This window comes from Vicugna pacos, chromosome 8, assembly GCF_048564905.1.
Source record: "Vicugna pacos chromosome 8, VicPac4, whole genome shotgun sequence".
NCBI classification, from domain to species: Eukaryota; Metazoa; Chordata; class Mammalia; order Artiodactyla; family Camelidae; genus Vicugna; species Vicugna pacos.
Genome location: NC_132994.1, coordinates 39,357,165 through 39,370,793, shown reverse-complemented (window position 1 = coordinate 39,370,793; position 13,629 = coordinate 39,357,165). Strand labels below are relative to the sequence as shown.

General features: G+C 36.5%; 1 protein-coding gene across 1 annotated transcript in view; it reads left to right on the top strand.

Annotated features, from left to right (window-relative positions):
• Positions 1–13,629, top strand: part of FRK (fyn related Src family tyrosine kinase) — an 81,360-nt gene that overhangs the window by 58,675 nt on the left and 9,056 nt on the right. The window contains exons 3-5 of the mRNA XM_006205675.4: positions 5,389–5,552; positions 6,171–6,339; positions 11,391–11,549. Of these exons, the coding sequence (XP_006205737.1) occupies positions 5,389–5,552; positions 6,171–6,339; positions 11,391–11,549 (492 nt within the window). The remainder of the gene's footprint in view (positions 1–5,388; positions 5,553–6,170; positions 6,340–11,390; positions 11,550–13,629) is intronic.

The following is a 13,629-nucleotide window of genomic DNA, read 5'->3' as shown; positions in this document are numbered from 1 at the left end:
GTAATTTGGATTTCATACTTACTTAATATGTTCTGAATAATATGTTAGCCATGTGGTAAACTGGGGACAGAATTCTTTGAACGTACTTTTTGATGAAATCTCACTCCTTTGAGCAGTGGCAGACAAACCATTTTCTATCATCAGAGACAATGTAAAATAAGGTCTCACCATTTGGGAGAAGCTGGGCTTCTGTGTCTGCCACCAATTCTAAATGCATTTGGGCCTGGCATATAGGACTGAAATCCTAAGATTCCATCTATATCACATGGCTTCCCGCAGAATCAGTTACCCTGGAGGTAAAGGTGACCAAATGATCAGGTAACCAGTGCCATGGTCCTTATAGAAGGTCATGGGCAGAAACAGTTGAATTCTTTCAATGTTCAACAAACCTTTATCATACTCCTCACACACGCTTACCTACATCTCTGCAATATATCCTAATTTTTGGGCATGTTCTGGTAGATTCATCAATTGACAGGTGAGACATTTTGCCCTAGGTCAAACAGCATAAATGAGAGTCAAGATGTAAACTCAGGTTGCCTGGACTTTTAGTAACTCAGTTCATTCAATAGTGATGCTTCTGAATTTATTGATGGATGAGTCCATTATATTTTATAGTTAGCCTTCTATGTTTTGCAATTGAACTACTAAAATGCTTAGCTAATCTGAACTCATAGTAATTCACAATAAGAATGGCACACGCATTATCATTCACTATAGTCTGTGGAATTTAGAATAGGTTTGGTTCATTAGTAAAGATCACAGGGACCAGAAAAGAGACAGGAAAGAATTCACAGAGAGAAAGCAATAGTCATTAGAAATGTCTGAACATTATGGTGGAACCATTTGGAAATTTGGAGATTTCTTAAAGCCTGCATTTCTATTTTAATGATGAAGAAATGGAGTCCCAGTGACATTGCCATGTTTCGATCATATACCAGTTAAATTGTAACCTGGGTCTCCCATCTCCCTGTCTATAGCTTTTTGTATTTAACAAAATTACTTTTATTGTGCTTGACAGCTCTAGATGTATTGAAAGTATTGGTTTTTACAGTTGAGAGTTTAAACCTTTATCTACAAATAGTTGGCAAACATTTATTTAGGCTTTCTTTATAATCAATAGCAATTGCCAAAGCCATATCAATCATAGGGATTTGCGTCCCTTATTAAGAAAATCACAAGGAGTATTTTAACCCTTCAGTCATCTATTGACTTTAGTCTCTAGCTTGGAAATCATTAGGTCTTTTGTGGTGCATTAAAAAGGAATTCCCAAATTTATGTTTAATTTCCATGTATCACTCAGTTTGGAGCCAGATATAGTCCTTCTTGATTAAAAAAGGAGAATTTTTTTATTGCTTCCCATCATTTCCAACTATAGATCTATTGGCTTGCTAGACATCTCAGCTATAATTTATGTACTTTTCTTTTTGATAAATAGCAAAGCTTGAATTTTCAGGCCAATAATTTATATAAATTGCAGGTATAATTTATTGTTAGCTACCTTTCTACTTCTAATATTTTTATTACTTTGTGGAGAAATGAATTGGGGCTAATATTGTTTGTAGCTCTCCTTGTTTTTTTTTTTTTTGTAGTTAGCCTTTTAACCCATGTACAGGAATTTGTTATGAGCCTAGCTCTATATCCTAATAAAACCTCTCTATTTGGCGATGATTATGCAAGGCAATTAACATTGCCCAAAGAATTATAGTCAGTAGGAATGGTAATTTGACAGATCAGAAAGTACAAGGATGTGTTCCAGACACTAAAATAATTGTAATTTAAGAACCTTATATTACTTTTGGAGAAGCTAAATGTATACCTGCTCTCTGAATTTTAATATATAGAACTGAAAGTAAAATATTTTCCTGTATGCAGGTGATATGATTTTTTTTGTTTTATTGAGATATAATTGACAAATAAAATGAAAAGATATTTAAAATGTACAGCATGATGATTTGAAATACATATACACTGTGAAAGGATCCCCTCCTCACATAGAGTTAATTAACATATCCATCATCTCACATATTTATCTCTTTTTTTGGTGAGAACATGTAAGTTTTATTCTCTTAGCAAATTTCAGTTGTACAATACAGTGTTAGCAACTATAGTCACCATGTTACATGCTAGCTGCTCAGACCTTATTCATCGTGTAGCTGAAAGTCTCTACCCTTTTACCAGTTTCTCCCTATTCTCACTCCCCTCCCCACCACCAGCCCATTTTTTTTATACTCTCTGTTTCTGAGTTCAATTTTTTTTAAAAGAAGTTTCCAGATATAAGTGACACTATACAGTATTCATCTTCCTCTGTCTTATTTCACTTAGCACAGTGCCCTCCAGGTTTATCCACATTGTTGTAAATGACAAATTTCCTTTTTTTTTTAAGGCTGAATAATAGTTCTCGCTCCCATTCTTTTTCTCTCTCTGTATATATCTATATATCTATAACATACAGATATACAGATTTTGTTTCTTTGGATATATATCCAGAAGTGGGACTGTTACAGTAGCTAGCTCTATTTTTAACTTCTTAAGGAACCACCATACTGTTTTCCACAGTGGCTATACCAGTTACATTCCTACCAATAACATACAAGGGTTTCCTTTTCTCCACTTCCTTGCCAACCTTTGTTATCTGGTGTCTTTTTGATAATAGCCATGCTATCAAGTGTGAGGTGATAGCTCTTTGAGGTTTTGATTTGCATTTCCCTGATGATTAGTGAGGTTGAGCACCTTTTCATGTAGTTATTGGCCATTTATAGGTCTCTTTTTTTGAAAAAAATATCTATTCAGGTCCTTTGCCAGGTTTTTAATTGGGTTATTTGCTGGGTTTTTTTTTTTCAACTATTGAGTTCTACGAGTTCTTTGTGTATTTTGGATATTAATCCCTTACCAGTTATGTGGTTTCAAATTATTTTCTCCCATTCTATAATCTGCCTTTTACTTTTGTTGCTAATTTCCTCCGCTGCAGAAGCATTTTAGTTTGATGTAGTCTCACTTGTTTATTTTTGCTTTTGTTGCCTTTGCTTTTGGTGTCAAATACAAAAAATCACTGTGAAGAGTGATGTCAAGGAGGTTACCCCCCTATTTTTTCTTCTAGTTTTATGGTTTCAGGTTTTACATTCTAGTTTTTAACTCATTTCAAGCTAATTTTTGTGAGTGGTGTAAGATAGCTGTCTGGTTTCATTCTTTTGTATGTGGCTGTCCAGATTTCTCAACACCATTTATTGAAGATACTATCCTTTCCCCGTTACTATATTTTGGCTCCTTTGTCATAATTTTGATATCCAAGGTGCGAACTGGGTAATATTTACCTTAATAGCTTTCCTGACTGAAATAATTCAGCATGTGCCATGATATAGCACTTTGGAGGCTTAATCGTCCATTTGTCCATGAACCGGAGCAAATAATCATTTTTTTCATATCCTTTTAAATTGATGTATGGCACACACAATAAAAGTGCAAAATTCATAAGAATTTAGTTTGGTGATTTTCACAAAGTGAATACATCCAAGTAACCAGCACCCAGTCAAGAAACAGAGTATTATCAACATACCAGTCTGACTCCTAACATAGCTCTTGTTTTTAAATAATGGAATCATATTTTTGTGTTTATAAGATTCATTCATGTTGATATGTATATTTATAGTTTACTTACAACTCTGTATAGTATATAATAATTTATTAGTCCATTTTACAGTTGATGGACATTTGGGTCATTTCCAGGTTTAGGCTCTTACAAATAATGCCACTAAAAGCATTCTTATAGATGTGTTTTGGTGAATATATTGTGCATTTTGTTGGTTATATGCTCTGGAGTGAAATTACTGTATTGTAGGCATGACTTGTTCAACTTTAGTAGATCATAACAGACAGTTTTCAAAGTGATTGTAAAAACTGCACTTCCATCAACTGTGTGTGAGAGTTCCAGTTACTCTGCTTCCTTGCCAGTATTTGATATTGTCTCTTTTTTGTTTGTTTTGTTCCATTTTAGCTAGCCATTGGCATGCCTTCAGTCAGGGTCCATGCTAGAATTGAGATGTCTTCTACTCAGTCTTCTTTCCTTTCATGAGAGCACTGTTCCAGCCTGGCTGATTAGTGAAGCTTAAGTTTCTCTATTTAGCAAGGAATTCAGAATATCTGTATTCCGGTACATGCTGCTCAATGCTTTTCGATAACTTTACTAAGTGAAAGAATAGGTGATGAAGTGCATTAGTCAATATTTTAAATATAAGCGCAAAAAACCTGATTCAAACTAGTTTAAGCAAAAAAGGTAATTAATTCCCTCTTACAGGTGGAAAGCCAAGCCTGGCTGGCGCCAGGGGCGAAGCTTCACTTTCCACACTGAGACGCTGCTTTCCCACTGAGCTGCCTCGGTCCCCAGCAAGCTCTTCCTTGTCAGGGCAAGCGTTTTGCAGTAGCTCCAAACTCCCAGCAGTTAAACAGAAACGAAACCAAAATAACAACAGACTCTCCCTGTCTTCTTTGAGCTCTCTAACTCAAGTCTTGGAATTGGCTCTGATTGTGCCTTCCTTAGCTCAGGGCTGGCACCAGGTCCCTCTGGACCGCAAGCTCTTAGAGGAGCAGCAATTCTCTGAGGAAAATTGGGGTGCCATTACCAGAAGAAGGGACAATGGCTGGTGACAGGTAAAAGCAACAAAATATCCACTACCTTGTCAGATAACTTAAAAAAGGGTATACAGTCTCTTTATTCCTCTAGATGCTACAGGAGTTACTTTTGGACTAAGCAGTACTGCTGGAGAGTGGTGTACGTGGACCGCATCATTTTCGGCTCTGCGGAGTTGCTTTTACTGTGCTGTGCCTGGACAGCCGTTGTTGGCCTTCATCAAGAACAACATAATGAACGACCCTGTGGGATTCCTTGTATGATTGTAGGACAGTACTGAGAACACTGTTTGTTTTGTTTCAGTGTCTATGTTATAGGATTTCATGGGAGAAAATTCTCCCTTGTCTCTCTCTGTGCCATAAAGAACTGTTTCTAAACACCTTTTATGATTTTATCTTATGAATGCTGTGATTTGTTAAACTGTTATTTCCTTTTTTGCATGGCTAGAATGATAGAGTCAATTTTATAGCTTGTTTTAAACAAGTATATTAGGCCTCAAAGCATAGTTTTTTAAAGTGCTAACCTTACTGTTTTATTTTTATCTTGTATTTCCTTTAAAATATGATTTCCCCATTCTTTTACCTTTTGTATTCTGCTGTATGTCCTCTGTAAGCTTACCGAAGTCTTTTCTGAAACAAAGTTGAGAATTAAATAGAACCTGTTAAAACTTTATTCCGTGCATTGAAACTGTCATCACAAAATAAGTAAATCTGCTTCACTTTAGCAAGAAGTTTATTAACAGGACTTATTTTGGGTTCCAGTTTTACATGATGGGGTTGTGAAACACTACAGAATCAGAACACTGGATGAAGGGGGCTTTTTCCTCACCCAGAGAAGAACCTTTTCAACACTGAATGAATTTGTGAGTCACTACACCAAGACAAGTGATGGCCTGTGTGTCAAGCTGGAAAAACCATGCTTAAAGGTGAGATGCTTTCAAGGTGTTTTCCCTTGTTTTTGAAGTTAACTTTTTTCCTTCAGATATTGGATTGTCATGTGATAGGTCAGTTCAGGAAAAAAAGGTCATCTGAATACCAAAAGAATGGATAAGCAAAGTATATGGCCCATGAGCCAAGACTGCCTCACACTTATTTTTGTAAATAAATTTTACTGAAACATAGAAATGCCCATTCATTTACAAATTGTCTTCTTTTTCCACTATAACAGTAGAGTTTAGTAGTTGCAACAAAGACTGTATGGCCATAACTGCGGATGAGATAGAACTTCAATTTGACCTTGAAATTTGATTTAGCTAGGCAAGAAGGCAGAGAGCACTCCAAAGCCATTTGAGGGAGGTATTGATTGGATGTGGGGTAGGAAAGATGGACAGCAAGGTGCCTGACTTAGAAGGATTTAGAAGAGCAGCTTGAAGAGGTAACGATACAGATTCTACCACAGGTAGAATCCATTTTAATTAGAATAAAACGTATAGTATTTTGTTGTTAAAAATGATGCCTCTTTTTAAAAGGACCTAGACTATTGTTTTCAACCAAAAAAACCCTAACTTTTTTCTTACTGATATTCTAATTATTCTGTGAAACAGATACAAGTCCCAGCTCCAATTGGCTTGTCATATAAAACTGTGGACCAGTGGGAGATCGACCGCAGCTCCATACAACTTCTGAAGCGATTAGGATCTGGTCAGTTTGGTGAAGTGTGGGAAGGCCTATGGAACAATACCACTCCTGTAGCAGTAAAAACATTAAAACCAGGTACGAGAATGAGAAAGGCAAACATTAAATGGCATATGTTGATCTTCTAAGCTCAACTTGCCACTGTAAATGTCCAAGAAGGCATGGGATAGCCAATGTGGGCAAATGTTGTCATCATTCCGTCTAGCCCAAGTGACCACAACCTGTGGCTGTGGCTTTAGAATGTAAAGGCAAGAGCATGTTACCGGGATCAGCCAAGTCTTCAGATGTCCCCAGTGCAAGGTTTCAACAAGGCATCTCTTCTCTAGAGTTAGGAGTCATCCCTCCAGTGTTCCTCTCCCTCCTTTTCCCTAGCCTGATGCTAGGACAAATGATGGCTTTACTCGAAATTAAAAAAAAAAAAAATCTGTGGAACCTCAGAGCTATTCAGGGTATGATTGTTTCATTAAACAATAATTGTGTATGGTTAAAAGGTAAAATGGTCTATTGAAAAGACTTCACACTTGAAAATGTAGGGGCTATTTTTCCTTCCATCTACCTTTTCTCTGTAGTGGAAATAAAAAGTATACTAAAATCAATATTTATTCAGCCAGATATTATTTCTTCCACTTTAAAGATGAGGTAAGAGAATTTGGAAAGTTAAGTAACTTTCCTAAGATTTACAGGTCATATGATCTTGAACAAATTTTTAAACTACTCAGTGCTTCAGTTTTACCATTTGCAAGATAAAGATAATCAGTCCAACCTAGCAGGTTATTATGAAGATTAAATTATGTAATTATATGAAAACACTTTGTATAATGGTTGGTTCATAGTAGTGACCAATAAAAAGTATAATGATAATAATAATAATAATTATTATTATAAAGTCAGTAATCAGTAAGGCTACAATTTGAATCCACATCTATTACTATTGCATTACACCTCAGGGAGGTGATGTTCTATAAAAGCACAATGTCACTGTAGTAGCCTCATATCTACTTCTAATACCATAGTAGCCAGAGGCTAGGATCTAGTTCTCTGGAGGACCTCCACTGTTTACCTAGTCCAGAATTCTTAGAGGTTTAGAAAGCCTCCACGTAGCAGAACTTGAGTACCTGGTGCTACTATCTAACAGTCTAGTGTAGCGCCATAGTTCCCAAACTGTGTGCCAAGGCACATTGGGGCACCACAGTAAATTCACAGAGGTGCTGCAGGATATTTAAAAGTTTTGAGGTAAATATCTTGAATACTGCACAAACTGCTACACAGTAAGGTGGTTTGTAGTTTCAGCATTCAATCATGTTATATTCCTTTTGCTGACATCATCTCTTTGTCATCATTTTTTTAAAAACTGGGTTTTTGGTGGTTGCTTTGATCAAATGCAAGGTCTACACAAAAATCAATATGGAACAGGAAATGTAGGTGGCAGTGTCCTGCTTCCAAGACTTGAGATACTGTGCAGTGCCCAGTAGGTGTATTTATCTCTGTAGTAATTGTGGTTAAAGAAGAAATAAATTTTTTTCTTTCAATTTATCCATATTACTTTTCAAAATAGATATTACCTTGTTAGGACACAAATACTTAAGTTGTCTGGATTTAACCAATAGAACTGTTAGGTATTCATTTTGGTTTAGGGATGTCATGAAAAAAGTTACTGAGACAGTAAGGGTGCCATGAACTGAGAACTCTGGGACCTTTTGGTATAACAGTTATGCATAAAGTTTGGTATAAGGTAAACCTGAGTCCAAACTTGGCTCTGCCCTCTGTGACTTTGGACAATTTATGAACTTTTTTAATCTCCTCATCTGGAAGTGGGAATAACAGTTCCTACTTTATAGTGTTTTATGAGGACAAATTGAGTCAATGTACATAAAATACATGCACTGAGTCCTTAATAAATATTAGCTTCAATGGGGCTGCTGACAGATGACCACTGAAGTGCAGATTTGACAGTGCAGGAGTCCAGCCTCACGTGAAACAATGGACAAGCACTTTTAAGTGGCCAGATGCCATGTGAGCACTCCAGGTGAGGATGATCTATTCCAGCACCTGAGATTTTCACAATTACTGAATACACATATATATATGTATATATATATGTATATATATATATATATATATATATGTATATGATTCTGAATCCTAATCTTGTTGACAACTGAGACTAACCTTTACTGTCTAATCTAATCATTTTTCCAGAAAAGAAGCAGCTAGCTATCCATCCTAACATTGCTCTCTAAGGAAGGTCTTCTGGAGGTCAGAAGAGAACAAAAAATCAGATTTCTTATATTAAAAAAAAGGTGCCATGATAGTTTTCTCTCCAACAGGAATAATTATTATTGATTTACAGTGTAATAGCAGCAAACAGCTTTGGTGATTGCTTAAATGTCTTCACTTCATTGGAGCCATTAATCAATCTTCTTAGCTATTTATTGCTTAGCAGACTACCATGCAATAAAGACGAGCCTGAAATCAACTCTCACGGTAGCTCTGACAGGCAAAAGTTAATATTTAATGCTGCATTACTAGCTGAGTTGAGATCAGATCTCCTTTGCCGTGCAGCTGGTCAGCTGTAACCAGTGTGGCCACGGAGTATTCTGAGCAGGCTTCACCTGCAGAGGCTCCTGATGTGCAGCTCCAGGGAATGGTCTGATTTGGCAGTGCACTCCATGAGTCTGATAGCCACTCAAAGCATCAGCGTAGAAACATACTGGATATATAAACTGTCCGAATGGAGATCATAAATGCTGCTGTTACTGGTAACTTCATGAATCAGATTATGCGGGGGTCGGGGGAGAAACCCACTATATCCTTTATTTATAGGCCAAACTAGTTGTAACAACTAAAAACGGTCCTTTATTATGGTTTAAGTGCCTCTTTCATTTTTAGCTTCATTTTACCACAATGATTCAAGATTTTAATCCGTCTGATTATGTAGAGCAAAAAACCAGTGGTAGAGATGGAATTGAAGGAGCTCAGCAAAAAGTGATGGAGAAAGGAATAGGCCATTTCCCCCTATTCTTCCTTTTTAAGTCCTTGTCCCTTTCCCTTAGCCTGTGAAGAAATACTTACAGTTGATCAGGTTGGTTTTCTTAAAAGTATGCATATAATAATAATAATAATAATAATAATAATAATAATAATAATAATAATAATAATAATAATAATAATAATACAGATATGCTTACAGTCAGTGAATACACATGTGCCAGGCACTGTTATCATGATAATGATTTTATGATATGAGTAGAGTTATCAGCCATGTTTTAGAGATGAAGAAACTGAAATTCAGAGACGTTTGGTAACTTGTTCAAGATCACACAGTGATTTAGGATTTATCCAGAGTCCAGCATTTAATGGAGCCTGGGCTATGACCTTCTAGACTCTCAAAGGGCATACCCATCACAGGATAGATTGCCTAAATGCTTTATGTGAAATGATCTGCAGGTTGCATGAAACACTACCCAACTGCCTATTAATAAACAAGTCAGAGTGTTAGCTTAGAATGTCAAAGCTTATCCATGCCTGGGGTTCAAATATTAGCTGTGAAGTCTTCAAAATGAGAAGATGAGGAATGAATCAGACTCTTTGCGCATCAGTGGAAATGATATTTGCACTATCCATAGTGAATACTGAGATGTGAAAAGACAGTATTCCTACAATTAAAGCAATGGCTCAGAAACATCATATCCTAAAAGAAATAAAAGATTTAAAAATGTCCAATGAAATGTAAACTCCAGGTCTCCTTTCTCTTAGATTTTATTTGATGTTAACTACTTGGCACTTTGCATGGTAAGTCAGAGTTGAGCCATTTAAATGCAATTTAATTGCAGATGAGTCTTCAAAATACGCTCCAATACTGTCTCCTTTATCATTTGGTCAAGCTGTTGAGACTCTGACTGTGGAGATATTCATACAGGAGAAAATGTTGGCTATGTTTCAAGTGGTGGAACAAAAACTAAGCTTTGGGGGTGGCCTTGAATGTTTTCTACTGGATCTATATGTCCCTACAGAATTAAGGACATAAATGTGGCAGAATGTCACTGCCTTTTAGGATATTCCAGCTCTTCCCACAGTGGGTACCAAGGACAGGGCAACTATTAGTCTTCCCTGGGTCCTGGACAAAAAAGCTTTGGCTGCAGTAATTAAACACTCAGTGTCTTCTAGTGTTCATGTTAATAGGATTATTAGGCAGTTAGAGAGAAGTGAGGACAGGGCAGAGAGGGGAAGGGGAGAGAGCAACCCAGAAAATAACAACACACCTTTGCTTAGGATAAGGGGCTCCAAAAACTCTTACTTTCTCTAAATGAAGGCCAGCAAAGAAGCCGGCTACAATCAAACGCTGTGGCTGCACAGTAGAGAGAAAGACCCGGCTTAACTTGACCCAATGCTCATTATAATGTAATTAACATTGCAGTTTGGGCCCCCTCCCACAGGTTTCTCTGTGCATCATGGGTAAAAACATGCGTAAAAGAGATGGGCATGTCTGAGCACAAGACACGTACGCTGTCAATCAGCCTGAGAACTCAAAGAAAGTGAGCTGTCAACCAATCAATCACAAAAACGCCCCCTAAGCCAGGATATAAAAACAGGAAAAACAAAGGGGCAGTGCCATTCTTCCTTTCTTGGATTGGCCTGCCCTCAATTCTTGGGGGTATACTTTATTTATTATCTTTTTACTTCACTAATAAAATCTTCTGTGTATATCATGCTGTCTCTCATTAAAAAAAAAATTCATTTTTTTTCGGGTGACTAAGAATCAAGGTAACTTTTTTTCCCCTCCTCCCAGTAGCAGGATGTCTTCTCTTTGTGTTCCCAGGCTGCCTGCCTTGTTTTATCAATTAGACTGCCAGTCTCTTCTTTTTCCTTAATTTTTCATACAGACCGGAATCAACCTCTCTTCATATATAGGTTATAATACATAAATTTCACCACTCTGATGCACCAACACTTCAGTTATGAGGTTGCCCTGGCTGAACTGATTCTCTTCCTTGATAAATCTGAAGATTTGTGACACTGATGCTCTCACTTTACTGAGAGGCAGGACGCAATCTTGGTGATTCCCACCAGGCTGCTGTGAGGATAGAAATGCCTCAATAACATAAAGTGATTTCTCCCTCTTGTTTCAGGTTCAATGGATCAAAATGACTTCCTGAGGGAGGCACAGATAATGAAGAACCTAAGACATCCAAAGCTTATCCAGCTTTATGCTGTTTGCACTTTAGAAGATCCAATTTATATTATTACAGAGTTGATGAGACATGGAAGTCTGCAAGAATATCTCCAAAGTAAGCTAAAGACTTAATAAAAGGAAAAAAAGAGGAATTTAGTTTTGCTAGTCCTATAAATGTCAATTTAGCAAGCCTTCTATAACCCAAAGGATATTTACTATGTGTATATCTGTGACAATGAATATCTCAACATTGAACTGCTCAACTACTCTTTAATAGGATATATACTGTGTACTCAAAAGGAGGGAAAATATTTATGTACTGGAAGAACAAATTGTTCACAATAGACATATTGGAGTACTTAAATGTAATGTGGAAAATTGAAGCATAGATGTTTTGCATGATGCTTTCTTTCCTACACTAACTAACTGTACATTACCAGTCATGGACCAATGTTTTCTATGGCCCAGAATTAGGGGACATGAAATACTTTTGGGGAAGAGAGAAGAAAGTACCCTCCTTTTTTCTCTTTGTTAGTATTTGACAACATTGTACTTGTTGATATTCAAAATGCTTCCAATTGCTAGGCAACATAAGAATATTCAGAATAAAGCAGAAATATACTGTTACTTTATTTTTATATCTGCTTCCTATAGTCAGAGAAGACTTAAGGGCACTGTAGAATTTTGATATTTATTACAAATGAATAATTTAATAAGCAACAATATAATAAGCATTAAAATTAGATATTCAAAGAAGTGGTGGTCAAGTACTGAGAGAATAATTCATACTTAAAAAAGATGCTTTTCCTATACTTTCCTGAAATGTCAGAGTAGGGTTGATAGAAAGTATAAAGGTAAAGAGAGATGAAAATAATGGAACAAAGATCTCAGAAAGACAGGAGTATTCTCTCATTCCAGGGTGACTTGTGAAGCTGGTGATACTAAATTGCAAAACCAGATAAGAACAAAGAACATAAGACCTGCTAAGTGCTCAAAAATATACCTAGTTCCCTTGCATAAAGATGTCAAATTTAATGGTATCAGATTGTGTTACCCACCATAGAAAGAGTAACTGCAGTCATTGATCCCTTTTGCCTTATTCTCTGGGACAAAAGTACAGGAGCCATCTCAGGTCATCTCTAACAAAAATTATTTGTCAGATTATAAACATTCACACTGTTAAATCTAATAGGCAATTCTCAATCCTCAGACCTATCAGCAGTATTTAATTCAGTGGACACTCTCTCCTTCTGGAAATACTTTATTTGGCTTCTGGGATTCTTCATTCAATGGCCTTTTCTCCTTTCTTTCTTGCTGGTTCTTCTCAATCTGTGATTTTGCTTATCTCCCAGACCTCTCAATATCTTGGAATTTTCCAAGACTGTTCTGCAACATCACTAGTTTCCTTGCTGATCTCAACCAGTCTTTTTTTTAAAGATTTGTTTTTATTGAAGTATATTTGATTTCTAATGTTGTGTTACTTTCAGGTGTACAGCACAGTGATTCAGTTATACATATATATATATTCTTTTCCAGATTCTTTTCCATTATAGGTTATGACAAGACATTGAATATAGTGCCCTGAGCTATACAGTAGGTCCTTGTTGTGTATCTATTTTATATATAGTTCTGTGTATCTGCTAATCCCAAACTCCTAATTTATCCCTCCCCACCCCCTTTTCCCTTTGGCCCTTTGATAATAATACTTTGTTTTCTATGTCTATGAGTCTATTTCTGGTTTTTAAGTAAGTTCACTAGTATCTTTTTTTTTTAGGTTCCACATACAAGTCATATCATGTATTTGTCTTTCTCTGTCTGACTTACTTCACTTAGTATGATAATCTCTAGGTCCATTCATGTTGCTGCAAATGGCATTATTTCATTCTTTTTTATGGCTGAGTAGTATTCCATTGTATAAATATACCACACTTTCTTTATCAAGTCATCTGTTGATGGACCTTTAGGTTGCTTCCATGTCTTGGCTATGATAAACAGTGCTGCTATGAACACTGGGGTGCATGCATCTTTTTGAATAAGAGTTTTCTCCAGATATATGCCCAATAGTGGGATTGCTGGATCATATGGTAAGTCTATTTTTAGTTTTTTTAGGAACTTCCATACTGCCCTCTATAGTGGCTGGACTAATTTATATTCCCACCAACAATATAGGAGGGCTCCTTTTCTCCACACCCTCT